Source organism: Rhineura floridana, chromosome 14 (genome assembly GCF_030035675.1).
Source record: "Rhineura floridana isolate rRhiFlo1 chromosome 14, rRhiFlo1.hap2, whole genome shotgun sequence".
Taxonomy (NCBI): Eukaryota; Metazoa; Chordata; class Lepidosauria; order Squamata; family Rhineuridae; genus Rhineura; species Rhineura floridana.
Genome location: NC_084493.1, coordinates 7,836,241 through 7,850,470, shown reverse-complemented (window position 1 = coordinate 7,850,470; position 14,230 = coordinate 7,836,241). Strand labels below are relative to the sequence as shown.

The following is a 14,230-nucleotide window of genomic DNA, read 5'->3' as shown; positions in this document are numbered from 1 at the left end:
GGGTTCTAAACGCACGTTTAAAAGCTTCCACTGACCATGAGGGCTACAAACATTTGGTGTTGGTGCTGTTTTAAATAAATACATGGGTTGTATCCCATAGTGGTGCTACTCAGAGCAGACCCATTGAAATCAATGAACCTAAGGTAGCCATGCTCATTCACATCACTGGGTCTACTCTGTGTAGGCCTAGCAACTCAAGGCAAATGGAGATTTCCCAAGAAGGCCAGTGTTATGCTCAATCCCCTTCCTAGCTTGCCAAGTCTTAGCATGACGTTTCTGCCTGTATATTATAAAGCTCTGAGAAGAGATCCAGCCAGGGCCCTCCTGCATCGCTGCTCCTCCGATCTCCGTGCTCCCCTCCTCCTGTATCAGTGGTACAAAGCTGGCTTGAGGGGAGGGGGGATGGAAAGGACTAATGGAGGCACAGCTGCAGAGAGACCCTCCCAACTTTAGACCCTCCCAACTTAACCTCTGTATTCTTTATCAGGGATGGTGAGAGCTGTGGCAGCAGCACTGGTCCTGCGCAAAGTGGAAAGGCCCCCGGTTCAGATTTCCCTGCAGTTGTGAATAAGGATGGCAGAGAAGTTCAATTCAGTTCACATTTAAAGGCAAACTTCCTAAATTCTCACTTTTTGAAACAAAGCGTGTGAACTGAAACGCAGTCCTCCTTCCAAACTTGCAGTTTTCTGAATTTAGCGATGCAGTTCTCCAGCCAGGTAATGTATACAAAAATGCATAGACTGGGGTAAAGTGTACATAAAAATGCATATGAAAATAACATTAAAAATGCAAAAATGGTGTATATTAGGATAAATTTGCTCTAAATGACTTTTTAAAATAATAATAACAATGGAGTAACACAGAAATGTGGAGAACTGAAGATACGGAAAATGAGAAACAGACACTGACAGGTTTGCCCATCCCTAGGTGTGAACTTCCCAGGTAGCCTTAGACAAGCTGCTGCTCCCTTAGCCTTGGTGGGGCAGGCGGCAAGCCTAGCAGTCCCTTTGCATGGCTGCTAGCTTCAGTGTGTGTCTGTGTGCGGGGGCCCACTTCCCGAATCCATAATCATTTTGGCCTGCCTTGTAAGATTGTTGTGAGATTCATTCAGATTATGTGTTTCAAAGGGTTTTCATCATGAAGGAAAAGCACTGCTCTGGGATGGCACATTTTTGCAAGCAGTTTCTCCTAATATAATGCATGTTTGCAAGTTATTTTCACTATGTTTAATTTTTATGCACACTTTTTTACATAATATATGCATTTTTGTAGACATTGGTTGGAGATCTGCCTCTCAAAATTCACATAGGTGCAATTTTCAAAGGGTGGCTGTGTTCTGGTCCTCATATTGTTTCAAAAAGTGCAAAGTTGATATATTCGCCTTTAAAGGTGAACTGAATCTAATTTCTGTTGGGTTTAAGCAAGCTTGCATGCCACCCCCTTTGGTAGGGAGATGTCCCCTCTAGCTAGAATTGGAGAACATCTCTATGCTTGTTTACCATGATGTAACTTCCCAAAGGGTGGGGTTTATTCTCAATTCCGCTGTTGCGTATGTACTTTGCTAAAAAATAGTACTACAAACTGTTCCTATTTCATTTGAACCAAACAATTTCTCCCCACATCCCTAACTCCAGATAAGGCAGCTTTAAATGTTCATAAATGCAGAGTAATATGTAATATGCACACCTTTCTCTGTAATTTGGGTGATCCTAGCCCCTTCCCAAGAAAACTTTTTCTATCTTCCTCCCCCCCCCCAAATATGTTCTAAAAGCTGCTCTGACATACAAGTGCACAGGAGACCAGTGGACGGTTTACTGCCGGGTGATTCGGGAGAAAAACTTGTGCCAGGACATGAGGTGGTACCAGCGCTGTTGTCAGACCTGCAGAGACTTCTATGCAAGCAAGATGCAGCAGAAGAGTTAATGAAACCTGCTGGTGCTCCTTAGCGTATTACCGCTCATATGTACTGCTTCATACAAATGCATCGTTAACTTATGGAACTCCCTGCCACGAGATATGGCAATAGCCACTTAGTTTAGATGGCTTTCTTTAAATAATAATAATAACAATTAATAATAATAGTAATGATTAGACAAAATTCATGAAGGGATAGGTCTATCGATAGCTAATAGCTGTGACAGCAAATTAGAACCTCTGTGTTCAGAGGCTCCATATCTCTGAATGCCAGATGCTAGTGGCCAACAACAGGGGATGGCCATTTCCACCGTCCAACAGCAGTGCCTGGTTGGCCACTGTTAAAACACCAGAATGCTTGACTCAATGGACCTTGGCCGGAAGCAGCAAGGCAAATTGCAAACGAGAGGGTAAGCTGCCTACCAGATCTCCGTTCAGCAAGTTGCTCAAACTTGGTGGATTCCAACACTTAACCTAATAAGTCTTGAAACTCCTTTTGCAGACTGGGTGAACCAAAGCAATCCGCGACAGGAAAAAAAGAAGAAAACAAATTCATCTGGGAGCAAATCACTTCCTTTATACTGTTTTGACATTGCTACTCCCCACCCCCCACCCCAGTAATATATAGATTATTTCCAGCCACTGGATGGCTTGCTACTATTTTCCTTTATTAGGAAAAGATTTGAATAGTTATTAAATTGAATAAAGTCACATGTACCTCAGCAGGATAACCCTCTGGCAAGTAACTCAGACAACTCAGAGACATTACCGAATGCTTCATTCTATGCTCTGTTCCCAGACCGAATGTGCGGGCGGAGGAAGGGTGACTTGAAAGCAAGAGCCATTAATGAAATTTATTATTTTTTATTTTTCATTTTTAAAAAAGGCTTTGCTGGAAAAGCCCCTGAAAGTCAAACAGGAGTAGATGAGTGCATCTGAGATCTCCTGAAGAAAGCTTGCTGCAGCTGCTGCCAACACAAGTATAATTTTAAAGGAACAAAATGAAGAAAAAGCTAATCAAGGGTTCGCTGTCTTCTTCCTCTCTTCCAGTATATATTCTCTTTTGCCTTATTTTTTTAAGGTGGTTTATTTATCCAGTGTTGAAATTGACACATAGGGGACAAATGTCATGATCCCAGAAGCCCCAATTGAAATTGACACGCATCTTCAACGCATCAGCGCTGCTCATGAGAATTCAGGCCAACTTTAAACTGCCAGCCCAGGTTCAGCAACCCTGCTGAGCTGCAGGCAAGCATGACTGGCCCTGTCTGTGCCCTTGCACCACCACAGCTACGTAAAGCCCCTGCACAGTCGTTTCAGTGGAAGGAGCAGCTCTGAGCCTGGAAAGCCAATATTCATGTCACGCATGGGGAACCTGCCACCCTCCAGATGTTGTTAGACTCCAGATCCCATCAGCCCCAGGCACCAGGGCCGGTGGTCAGGGATGATGGGAGTTGGAGTCAAAGAGCATTCGGAGGGCCACAGCTTCCCCACCTCTGGTTTATGTGACACTGCCCATTACTTTGAGATGGATAAGGGGCTAAGGGACCGGGGTAGATCAGGGCCTCTGCACCCTCCGTAGATTATGGTATTGAAATTAATTTGTTGAATCGTTCAGGTGGTGGGAGCAGAAAATGGCAGGGTCAGTCTGCTTTCTGGTCTCTGGTATTTTTGAGCTGCAGTGTCTCCGGTAATGGAGTCGTTACTGCATTGTTCGCTAGGCAAGTAGCCTCCTGACAATGGCATTATTGTTGCTTATCTGGATGGTGCGGGGGCAGAGCAATGGTGAAGACAGGGCTGCACCAGCCAGGGGTATAGTTGTCCAGGGTCTCAGGGGATCTTAGACTCCTTCCTTTCTTGGGAGCCAGGTCCCAGCAGGGTCCCTATGCCCCCAGCATCCTACAAGCCAATCGGCATGAAAGGGGAGTGTGTTCGCCCCTGAGAAGAGTCCCTTCATTAGTTGCTACTTCCAAGCCCCTGAGAAGAGTCCCTTCATTAGTTGCTACTTCCAAAAGCCAAGAGTTGCGAGAGTGAGAATTCTATAATTGCGGAAGAAGAGACAGTGAATCCTGGTGATAGCATCCTATCTACATCATCAAGCAGTTTGGTTGCAGCAGGAGACACTGAATTCAGGAACTAAAGCAACTAAAGCAATATCTCTGACAGTGAGAAAGGACAGCCAAATGGTGACAGAGAAGCAGAAAGCAGTATTTGTGCTTGGCCCAATTGTTCTATAATCTTAGAAGGGGGCGTGGCTGTGATGATCATGAAGGGACCCTGCACTTCTGAATTTGCCACTATGCTACTGGTGCCGGCGCAAGGAATGTGGTGCTCCCACTGCTGTGCATACATGCAGCACATGTTGCTAACCCCATCCCACTGTCCAGATAAGTGGCGGTGACACCACTGTTGGGAGGGTGGCTCTGTGGTACCAAGCCACTGTACCAGCCGCTTCCGGATCTGGTGGTAGGGATTTATTTTTTCAAAGAAAGAAAACGGGGACATGCCGTTTCTGAGGGTTGCTGTGCAGTTCAAACATAACCTTTTCAAGTGATACTGTAAGAAATCAGGGGCCTTGCCGCTTTCCACGGGAGTGCTGATTTGGACATGCTTTGTTAAAGCGCATGCAGGCAAAATGTTTGCATCAGCATCTGCAGCCACCATGCTGAAGGGATGATGCGATTAAGCTGTGAAGCTTCACTTCAACACCCTCCTGTAGTGACAAGAATGCGACACTTAGCAGGCTCTGGTCCAAGAAGCCACTCTCGTCTTTCACAACTCAAGTTCACATTGGGGCATTCCGACATCCGTAATGCAGAAATTAGGTAAACATGCCTCTGGGTTGACCTGTTTATACTTGGAGCTCACCAAGATCCCCTGATGTGCAGAAGAAGATCACCCATATGCCATAGTGAAATGGATCTATAATACTACAATATTGGAGGTTTTGGGGGGGAAATCGTTGGGCATGAGTTGCATGACAAATGTCGTACAGTTAATTGAGTTTCCAGGGTACAGATATGGGATCTTATCAATTGTTCCAAGACAGAAAAAAAAAAGCTAATGGTGCTCAAATATTCAGGACAAGTTTCTAGCCCTTCTCAAAGGCAATAGTAATACTTGCAAAGTGGAGCAAGAGGAGTTTATTCATTTACTCAGCTCTATTGGTGCTACCCTGCTCCTATATTATCAGGTTGTCGGGGAGGGAGAAATGAATTCCTTGGTTCTATCTTTATATATTCTATGTTTACAGGCTGGGCTGCAATGATGGTTTTGCTGACATATACAAAGCCACTGTGTCGTCCTGGTGGTGAGTCTGGTGCAGCCTTCCCTAACCTGGTGCCCTCCAGATGTTTTGGACTACAACTCCCATCAGCCCCAGCGAGGACTGCTGCTCTTCCATCAGCCCCACCATCATATAGCCATGCTGACTGGCGCAGATGGGAGTTGTAGTCTAACATTTCCCCAGGCTGGGATGGTTAGACTCCTATTAGACTTACACATTGGCTAGCATATGGCAACAAATACCAGGAACAATCCAGAGAGAGTTTGTGTTGGAGCAAGAACAATTGAACTTGGGATGCTTGAGGGTGCCCACACATCTCATTGATTTCAGTGGGTAGACCTGGTGAGTGACTGTGGTAGGAACTCACTAGGACTTTGCTTCTGAATAAGCATGCTTAGGACTGCACTTTACTGGGATACTTGGGTTCAAATCCCCCTTCAGCCAGAAACTTCACTTGGTGGTTTTAGACAAATCACTGTGTCGTAACCTAATTAAAAAAAAACAACCTTCCTCCATTATTCTGTGAGCTCCTAAAATGAGGGATAAGATATCTATGTAATCTATACCATCACCCCGCTCAAAAAAGAAAGAAAAAACCATTTAAATTTCTCTGGATTGTACCTAATCTTTGTACAGTGCTGGGGATATTTATCCAACCAGTTCACATTCTTGAATTCACTTGTTGTTTGTAGTAGCGCCTTCTGCTCCAAGTTTAAGGTTTTTTTTACCATGTACCAGATTCTCCTCTTAAAACAAAATCATGGAAAGACATCCAGACATTAGCTGTACTGTAGTTTACCTGTAGTTGTCTCCTTAACAAACAGTACCTTTAACAAACTACAGCTCCATGATTCTGTGGGGAAGATAAAGCTCTTTAAATGAACTTTAAATGCATAGTAACAAGTCTGAAGGTCTTTCCATCCCCAGCTTAAGATAATTTCATGTGCTTCCGTTTTGCATAATTTTGCAGAAGCAGCGACATAAAAACAACAATGCACCTATAAGTACTTTATTGTAATCCAGCAATTTTCAATCTTTCTATCTTTAGGAAGCATTTTTTCAGGAACATGCCAGTGAGGGACCTTGGGATTTCAATCACAGAGGCCCTGCGTATTGCAAAGGATTGTTGGGAATGTTTTTAGGATACGGTCTCAGTTCAGGTGGGACACTGGCCAGGATGGTTGGGTGTCACCAATGCTCTGTATCAGTGCAGCCTCAATATCCCCTGCAATCTGGACAGTTGATAAGATTCATGTGAGCCAGCAAGCTCTCTTTCAGGGATGCTTGTCCATCATTACTAATTGCCTCACTGAGGAACTCCTTATAAGCCTTTGAGGGAGCCATGGGTTCCCTAGACCATAGGGTGCTTCCAGAAGGGGGCTTAATATTGCAAATGGGTCATTGGGATATCATGAATGGGTCATTTGTAGGGATGGAGGAGAAATTTAATCCCATTCATATTTAAAGCTGTATCTATTAAATTCACAGTTTCTAAAACAATCTGAGAACCGAAACACAGCCATCCTTACCCAAAGTTTTGCACTTACCCAAATTTTTGCAATGCAGTTCTCCAACCAAAATGCATATATTAGGGGAAAATGTGCATAAAAATGAATGTATCATGAAAACAACATATAATGCATTATGTTTGCAAAATGTATACATTAGTCAAAACTGCATACAAAAGTGTGCTTATTAGAAGAAATTCAACGTATAATGCTAACAAATTTTAATGAGGACATCCGTTTTTTAAAAAAAATGCAAATTGCTGCAGAAATGTGGAGAACTGAATTTAAGATCAGAGAAATGAGAAACTGAGAGAACCAATACTGTGAGGCTGCATACGCACCAGACATTCATAGCACATTTCCTCCCCTGCAAAAAAAAACTGGGAACTGTAGTTTACTACTCATGGAGGTACAATTCCCAGGATTCTTTGAGGGGGGAAATGTGCTTTAAATATATGGTGTGTACCATACATTTTCCTGCAAGCACAAGTCCAGATTAAATGGACTTTAAGTGAGTCCTTAAAGGCTGTCAATTCTGATGCCAACAATGGTGTGTGGACACTGTGAGTAACGTCCAACACACAAGGAGCATCAGTGCCCCAACAAACAGCTATCAGGAAGCACCCACAGTTAGAATATAGAAGCAGATTCCCCATCAGTGCTAACTGTGTACAGTAGGGCCCCACTCATATGGCGGGTTACGTTCCAGACCTCTGCTGAAAAGCGAAAACCGCCGAAAAGCAGAACTCATTGAACAGAATGGTGCATGACGCCCGAAAACCGCCGTAAAAGTGGAACAAGCGCCATATGAGTGGGGCTTTAGTCTAATTGCATCTAATTGAGACCGCAGCATTAGCAAAGCGCCGTAAAGCGAAGCGCCGTAAACCAGGGCTCTACTGTATACATTTCAGGAGACAGACATACACCTGTCAGTTTCCATAGAGCTACAATAACACTTTTGGTGTGTTCCTTCTGAGCCCAGCATGCTTGGATTGCACAATTTGACACATACAGAGTGTAGATTCTCACTATCCTATGGTGCTATCTTTTTGTGTTTGTGGTTGTTCTTTAAAAAAAACTTTGCAGTTGAATATTGATATTTTATTCTAATACAAGGCAATAATACCATGTTAAATTTTTCAGTACAGAGTGCAAAAAGTGTGTGTGTGTGTGTTTATGTGTGCGTGTTTATGTGTGTGTGTGTGTTGTCTGATAATTAATTTACATATGAACTGTAGCCATGGTCATATTTCTAATTTCATACCCACCCCACCCTGGTCCTGGTGCTGCCTAAAACATGTCAAAAGAAATCCAGTCAAGTGTAATTGTAAATTAAAAGAGAGTGTTCCTTTTTGGATTTTTTTAAAAGGTTCAATGTATTTAAAATAATAACAGCAATAATAGCAACAGTAAATGTATTTTTTCCATAATGATTTCAACAAGACTTCCTTTTACCTGTAGCTTGAGTTGGTTCTGCATGGTTTGCTCTGTTGACCCCATGATACCGCACATCCATGTTCTCCCGTGGTGCCCTGAGCAGAGTGAGTCACTTGAACTATGGCCGAGGGCAGGGTGGGCAACCTCAGGCCCAAGGGCCAAATGCGACCACACACACCCCTGGGCCTCTCAGTCTAGCCTTCGGGATGCTCTCGCCAGGCCACACCTGCTTCACACCTTCCTCAGGGCCTTTTTTATTTATTTATTACATTTCTACCCTGCCTTTCTTTCCGTGATTGAAACCCAAGGCGGCTTACATATGGTTCCCAGGCGGTCTCCCATCCAGGCACTGACCAGACCTGACCCTGCTTAGCTTCAGCAGGGAGCTGGCCTCATGTGCCTTCAGACCACAGCCTGGGACTTTTTTGCCTGGCTGGAACCCATCCTTGCACTACGATCATTCATCTTGTTTGTTTGGAGGGAGGAACCACCTTTTGCAGAAACCCCCGACTATTGCATGGGCGGCATGAAGCCTATGAAAGAAAGAGTCGCATCCATTGCTCCAGCGGAGGCTGATCCGTTAGGGCAAAAGGGTGCTGCCCGATCAACCTCGCTCTGCCCTCAGCCAGCCTGCCTCCTTATTTGCATTCAGTCGCAAGGGGTGGAACTTCCTGTCCCCTTCCTCCTCCTCCTCCTCCGTAGTCTCAGTGTTGCCCCTTGTAGAACTCAGCAGGGAGGAGGATGGGGACTCAGCCAGAACTGGTGGGCTCTGCCAGTCCTTGGCTCTGGTGCTGCCTGCTGTTGGGCCTTTCTGCCTCCTGCCCTGTCAGTCCCAGTGGGCACACCAGCCACCGTGGCATGGCCCTGCCTGTTTTTGTCTCTGGCCCCGCCCACCACTGGCATGTGGCCCCCAGAAGGTTGCCCAGGAGAAAATGCGGCCCTACAGAGACTCCCATATTGGTAGCCCCATATCTTAGAAAAACTGTTGGTTATCAGAGGCCGAGGCTGGCTCCCTGCGAGGGGTGGTTTGCAAACCAGCAGGCAGCCTCATGAATAGACTCTTGTGTCCCATTCCGCCATGTCTCTTCAGAGGAATTCTCCTGCCGCATTCTCTTCCTCGTCGCCGCCTTCTCTTCCTCTCTGCCGCCCAAGTAGCCATGACTCTGTATTACATGTGTCCTATCCTAACATCCTGCATAATTATGGCATAGAAACCCACTTCAAACTGGCCACAAACTCTTTTATATGAAGGAACTACAGTTTGCATCAGTAAATGTATTACATAAAACCGTGGTGAATACCAGAGAGAAATCTCTCCGGGGGGGGGGGGGAGACTGAGATTCATAAGGGTAGCTTTTGAACCATGGTCTTGTAGGGAGCCAGCGTTGCACCTGCACCAGGCCCAGAATGATCTTTAGCTGAGGCCTCGCATGCAGCCGCAAGTCTGCCTGCAGAACCCATAACCGGCATTAATCAATGGAACGTCTTCATGCAGCACATTGTTAAATGGTGGCATTTAAGAGGCATCGATGGCCACCAACGTGGATGATTTTAAAAGAGGATTAGACAAGTTCATGGAGGACAAGACTACCTATGGCTACTAGTGATGTTTCCTGTGTTCTGCCTCCATAGTCAAATGCAGTAAGCTTCTGAAAACCAGTTGCCAGAAGCCACAGGAAGGGAGAGTGCTCTTGCACGCAGGTCCTGCTTGCAGGCTTCCCGTGGGCATCTGGTTGGCGACTGTGAGAACAGGATGCTAGACTAGATGGGCCACTGGCCTGATCCAGCAGGGCTCTTCTCATGTTCTTATGAACACGGTGAGTCATGCATCATCACTGGCAGCATTTGAGAAAGCACAGACTAAGTGACCCTTTGACTGCTTGCGAGCTCTCCAGCAGTTTGTAGCAAGTCCTGACACAGCCCCAGAACAAGATCAGGAAAATGCTGCCACTTCTTCTGGGTTCAGCCCCTCTCCAGCAGCTATCACAGGCTCAAGCCAGCTAGGGAGCCACTTGCCAGTTGCCCACAGGCTCACATCAATGTGCTGTGCTAGTACTTGTGACACATCCCAGGGAAAAGGGCTGTAGTTCAGTGGAGGAGCATCTGTTTTGCATGCAGGAGGTTCCAGGTTCAATCCCCAGCATCTCCAGGTGACGCTGGGGAGAGACCCCTGCCTGAAACCCTGGAGAGCTACTGCCAGTTAGTGTCAACAATACTGAGCTCGATGGACCAATGATCTGACTCAGCATAACTCGATGGACCAATGATCTGACTCAGCATAAGGCTGCCTATATTCCTACATCCCTCTACATTGCTATGGGTTGATTCACACGGGAGCTGAACTCCATATTCAAGACAAAGCGTTTGCCATTGCATTAGATTTGCAAGGGTCACACTTCCTACCTTCCAATCGTTGTTTTCCATTCATGCTGAAGGAAAAGGATCAATTACACAACTTCCTAATGACCACACCCTCTTAAGGTCAAAATACCACTTCCTCTGGTTTCTTTGACAACCGAGCATGCTCAGTTTGTTCCAGAGTAAGTTTCATAAAAAAAAATACCTGAAGTGCAATTATTTGTATTTCCACTGCTACAATCCAGCTGAAATACAAATATTTGTTTCAACAGTGTTATGCTTTTTTGCACAAGTTGGGGGAAAAGAAAAATAAAGCACTGTTTGTGGCAGGCTTGCGGAACAGGAGCCAGCAGGAGGAGGAGGGAGTGGGCGTGGAGAGGGGGACGATTGACACACCCACCTAAAAGCAGTGGACCACAGCGTCTGCAAGCAGTAGAGATACGAAGTGGAGACGTTTTTCCTTCCCTTTTCGGATTAAAAGAGGATTGGGTTACTACAGATGTAAAGGGAAAAACTGCGTTCTAGCTGCTGATTGCCTGCAATGTCATGTGAACCATGCAAATTAAACAGGGATGCAAGTAGCACCAGACTCGCATTAAGCCTCCATGTGAATCAGCCCTAGGTCCTGTGTTTGTGGAAGGAACTGTGTGCACGATGATCATCAGACTGAGGAATCTAAGCGTTTACATGAAATGCAAACAGCTTAAAGGTAAAGGTGTCCCTGCACTTATAGTGCGAGTCGTTTCCGACTCTTAGGGTGACGTCTTGCGACGTTTACTAGGCAGACCGTATATATGGGGTGGGATTGCCAGTTCCATCCCCGGCCTTTCTTTACCCCCCAGCATATGCCGGGTACTCATTTTACTGACCACAGATGGATGGAAGGCTGAGTGGACCTCGACCCCTTTTACTGGAGATTTGACTTCCTCCTTCGGTTGGATCGAACTCCGCCTGTGAGCAGAGCTTCGGCTGCGTTACCGCCGCTTACCACTCTGCGCCACGGAGGGTCTATAAACAGCTTAAGTAAATATTATTCCCACTGCCTGAGCCAAGGAAAGTCCACAGCAAATAGCAGGAGGATGAAAATACATGGTAGGGCTGGGGAGACAGCCCTGCCTGCAATCCTGGAGAGCCACTGCCAGTCAGAGTAGGCAATTCTGAGCAAGAAAGGACCAATGGTCTTACTGGTTATAAGGCAGCATCCTCTGTTCCTGTGCTTCCACTGAGTCAGTAGAAATCAGTACAGCATGTCGGTGCTGGTACAGCTGCAACAGCCTCGTAAAAGCCAGAACTGGACAGGAAGGGGTGGGTGGGTGTAGCAACAAAATTAACAACGCTAGACCTCATGCCAAGAGAGACTGAGGATGACTCTTCTTGCTGCTTGCACCAGCCCCAGTGCTGCAATCCAACAGTACTTACCAGCTGAGAGCCAAGCACCAGGGCTTGCAGCCAAAACAGACCACTGGAGGCCAAGAGGGAATGGGATGCTGGTGGAAATGAGCCCTTTGGGGCGGTCCTTAGGAGCGGGCGATTAACTCCACTCTCCTTGCTGTATGTGGACAAGCTTCGCCAGCCATCCCCTCAGTGCCCCACTGCATCCCCAACATGAGGAGGCTTCCTGTTCTTGGAAGCAACTGAGGTACTAACCAAGGCAGCCTCCCTGCGAGGCTATAAAACGGCAGCAAAATGCAACAGGCCTCATCCAAAGGGCGCTCTCCGTTAGCACATCTTCAGCCTTGGAAGAGTCCGGCGTGTGCACGAGCCAGATGAGATTGTAACGGCCGAACTCCCTGAACAACAGAAGGCCTGCTGGGGTTCCCTAGGAAGCCAAGAGGCATTGCATTAAGTTGGGAGGGTGAGAATTAATGCTGTAATGGGTTTGGCCGGGTGCCTTCGAGACTTCGGCCAACAAATTCCCTCCTATAATTTTGAGCTGCATCTGCAATGCATCTGGCAGGTATGACTGGTGCAGGACCAGATGATTTCCAAGGGATGAGCACTGTGATGTTCCTGTATTAGTGTAAATAGGGTAAGTGCTGTTTGTATAGGAGATACATGGTAAGTAGAATGAAAGAGGAAGGGGGAGTGAATGGGCAGTAGAATGCTGGATGATTGGCTGAATGTTTAAAATGGCTGACAGTATAAAAGGAAGTATGACAGGTAAATCTAGGTGGATAGGTGGTGAACGTTGGAGTGGATGTAAGGTGGACGTTGGTGGGTTTGAGAGAGTTGTTTGTCAGGAGAGCGTGGAGAAGGAGGGGGTAGAGTTCGGATTAGTATTAGATAAAACCATATGCTTATGTGCCTTATGAAGTAATCTTGTTATCTTTGTTATCTGTGTTATTTAATAAATACTTAATTTGGTTTACCAAAGGCCTGATCCTTGGCTGGGGTTTCACAGACCAGAAGGGAGGGTGAGGTAAATAACCAAGGCTGAAGGGAAACTATAACAAATGGTGGCAGCGGGGAAGGGAAGAATAACACCACAAGTATTCAGAGCAAACCAGAATTATAAGCAGTCTGAGTAAATCAAAGGGATTGGGACTTAAGCACGCAGTCACAGAGGTAACCTAATTGAGGGAGACTCAGGCAGAGTCTCTGGGACTACTGGTTATAGGACATGACTGGTGGTGCTGCCTAGCAGGGGGATCTGTTGAGATCTGTGCTAGAGCGGGGAGAGAAACCATAAGAGAGGACAGTCCGGACTGGTGGAGTCCCTGGTGGTGCCTAGTGACAGGCAGTAACCACGAGCAGGTAGGAACCTGACAGGGAGAGCCAGGGAAGGACGCCTCACAAGCACCCCTTGCGCTTTCCCTGTCGCTTCCATGTCCCTTTGGAACAGTCTTCGATCAACCTCACCAGGGACAGGCCCATTATAGTGCGGCCAAAAAAAAGAATCCCACGTTGGCTGTGAGTTTTTTTTTTTTTTAAGAGCAGAGCAATTGCTGTGCAGTCCTCGAAGTCCACCTGTTTCCTCCACTCACTCTCAAGCCTTCAGAGAAGCTGACAGCTTTAGAGGTCTCTTGAGAGTTCCCTGGTGAGTGGACCTGGCTGTTTGTACATTAAGAGGTTACTCTGGAAGGAAATTCCTCTCTAGCAAGCCAGATAATGGAACACCTTCTGCTCATTTCAAGCCCCAGAAATGCAGCTGAACTTTTTTTTTTAATCTTAAGTAATCTTTAGACTCTTCGGACCTGCTACCTTTGACAGATGACTCAACGAAGGCTTTACTTGCAGAGAAAAATCTACTTGCACAAACAGTGGGGCTCAAATCGAAGCAAGTAAGAGTGAGAGAGATGGGGCTTTGGGGGCTTTTGGACTGCATCAAAGTGCGATTCAAAACCACAAGTTCATCGTGTACCCAACAAGTCAAACAAACTATTTGAGAGAGGGTCGTAGTTCAGCCGCAAAGCATCTGCGTGGCAGGCAGAAGGTCCCTGGTTTAATCTCCGGCATCTCCCGGTAAGACTTGGAAAGACTCCAGATCTGAAACCCTGGAGAGCCACTGCCAGTCAGTGTAGGTTATACTGAGCTAGATGGACCAATGATCTGATTCAGGATAAAGCAGCTCCCTGTTGCATTTGCTACAAGCCAGCTTCTGTGTGGAGCCCTAAAGAGAAGAATTGGGGTGGGGGAGGTGCAGAAATGGAGAAGAGTCCTACCACAAGCAGATCCTAAGTGCCTTCTAAAGACCTACGTTCAGGTCTGCCCCACAGCTGCAGCGCCG

The 14,230-nt window shown here is 46.2% G+C and overlaps 1 protein-coding gene across 3 annotated transcripts in view; it reads left to right on the top strand.

The window, feature by feature from the left end:
* Window positions 1-14,230, top strand: part of ADAMTS17 (ADAM metallopeptidase with thrombospondin type 1 motif 17) — a 207,083-nt gene that overhangs the window by 188,523 nt on the left and 4,330 nt on the right. For 2 of the 3 annotated variants that reach the window (XM_061595290.1, XM_061595289.1), the window contains one exon: window positions 1,772-6,797. The exons of the other annotated variant lie outside the window; for it this stretch is intronic. In XM_061595290.1, the coding sequence (XP_061451274.1) occupies window positions 1,772-1,923 (152 nt within the window). In that variant the 3' untranslated portion in view covers window positions 1,924-6,797. Of the gene's footprint in view, window positions 1-1,771; window positions 6,798-14,230 lie in introns of those variants that run through there. 3 annotated transcript variants of the gene reach the window in all.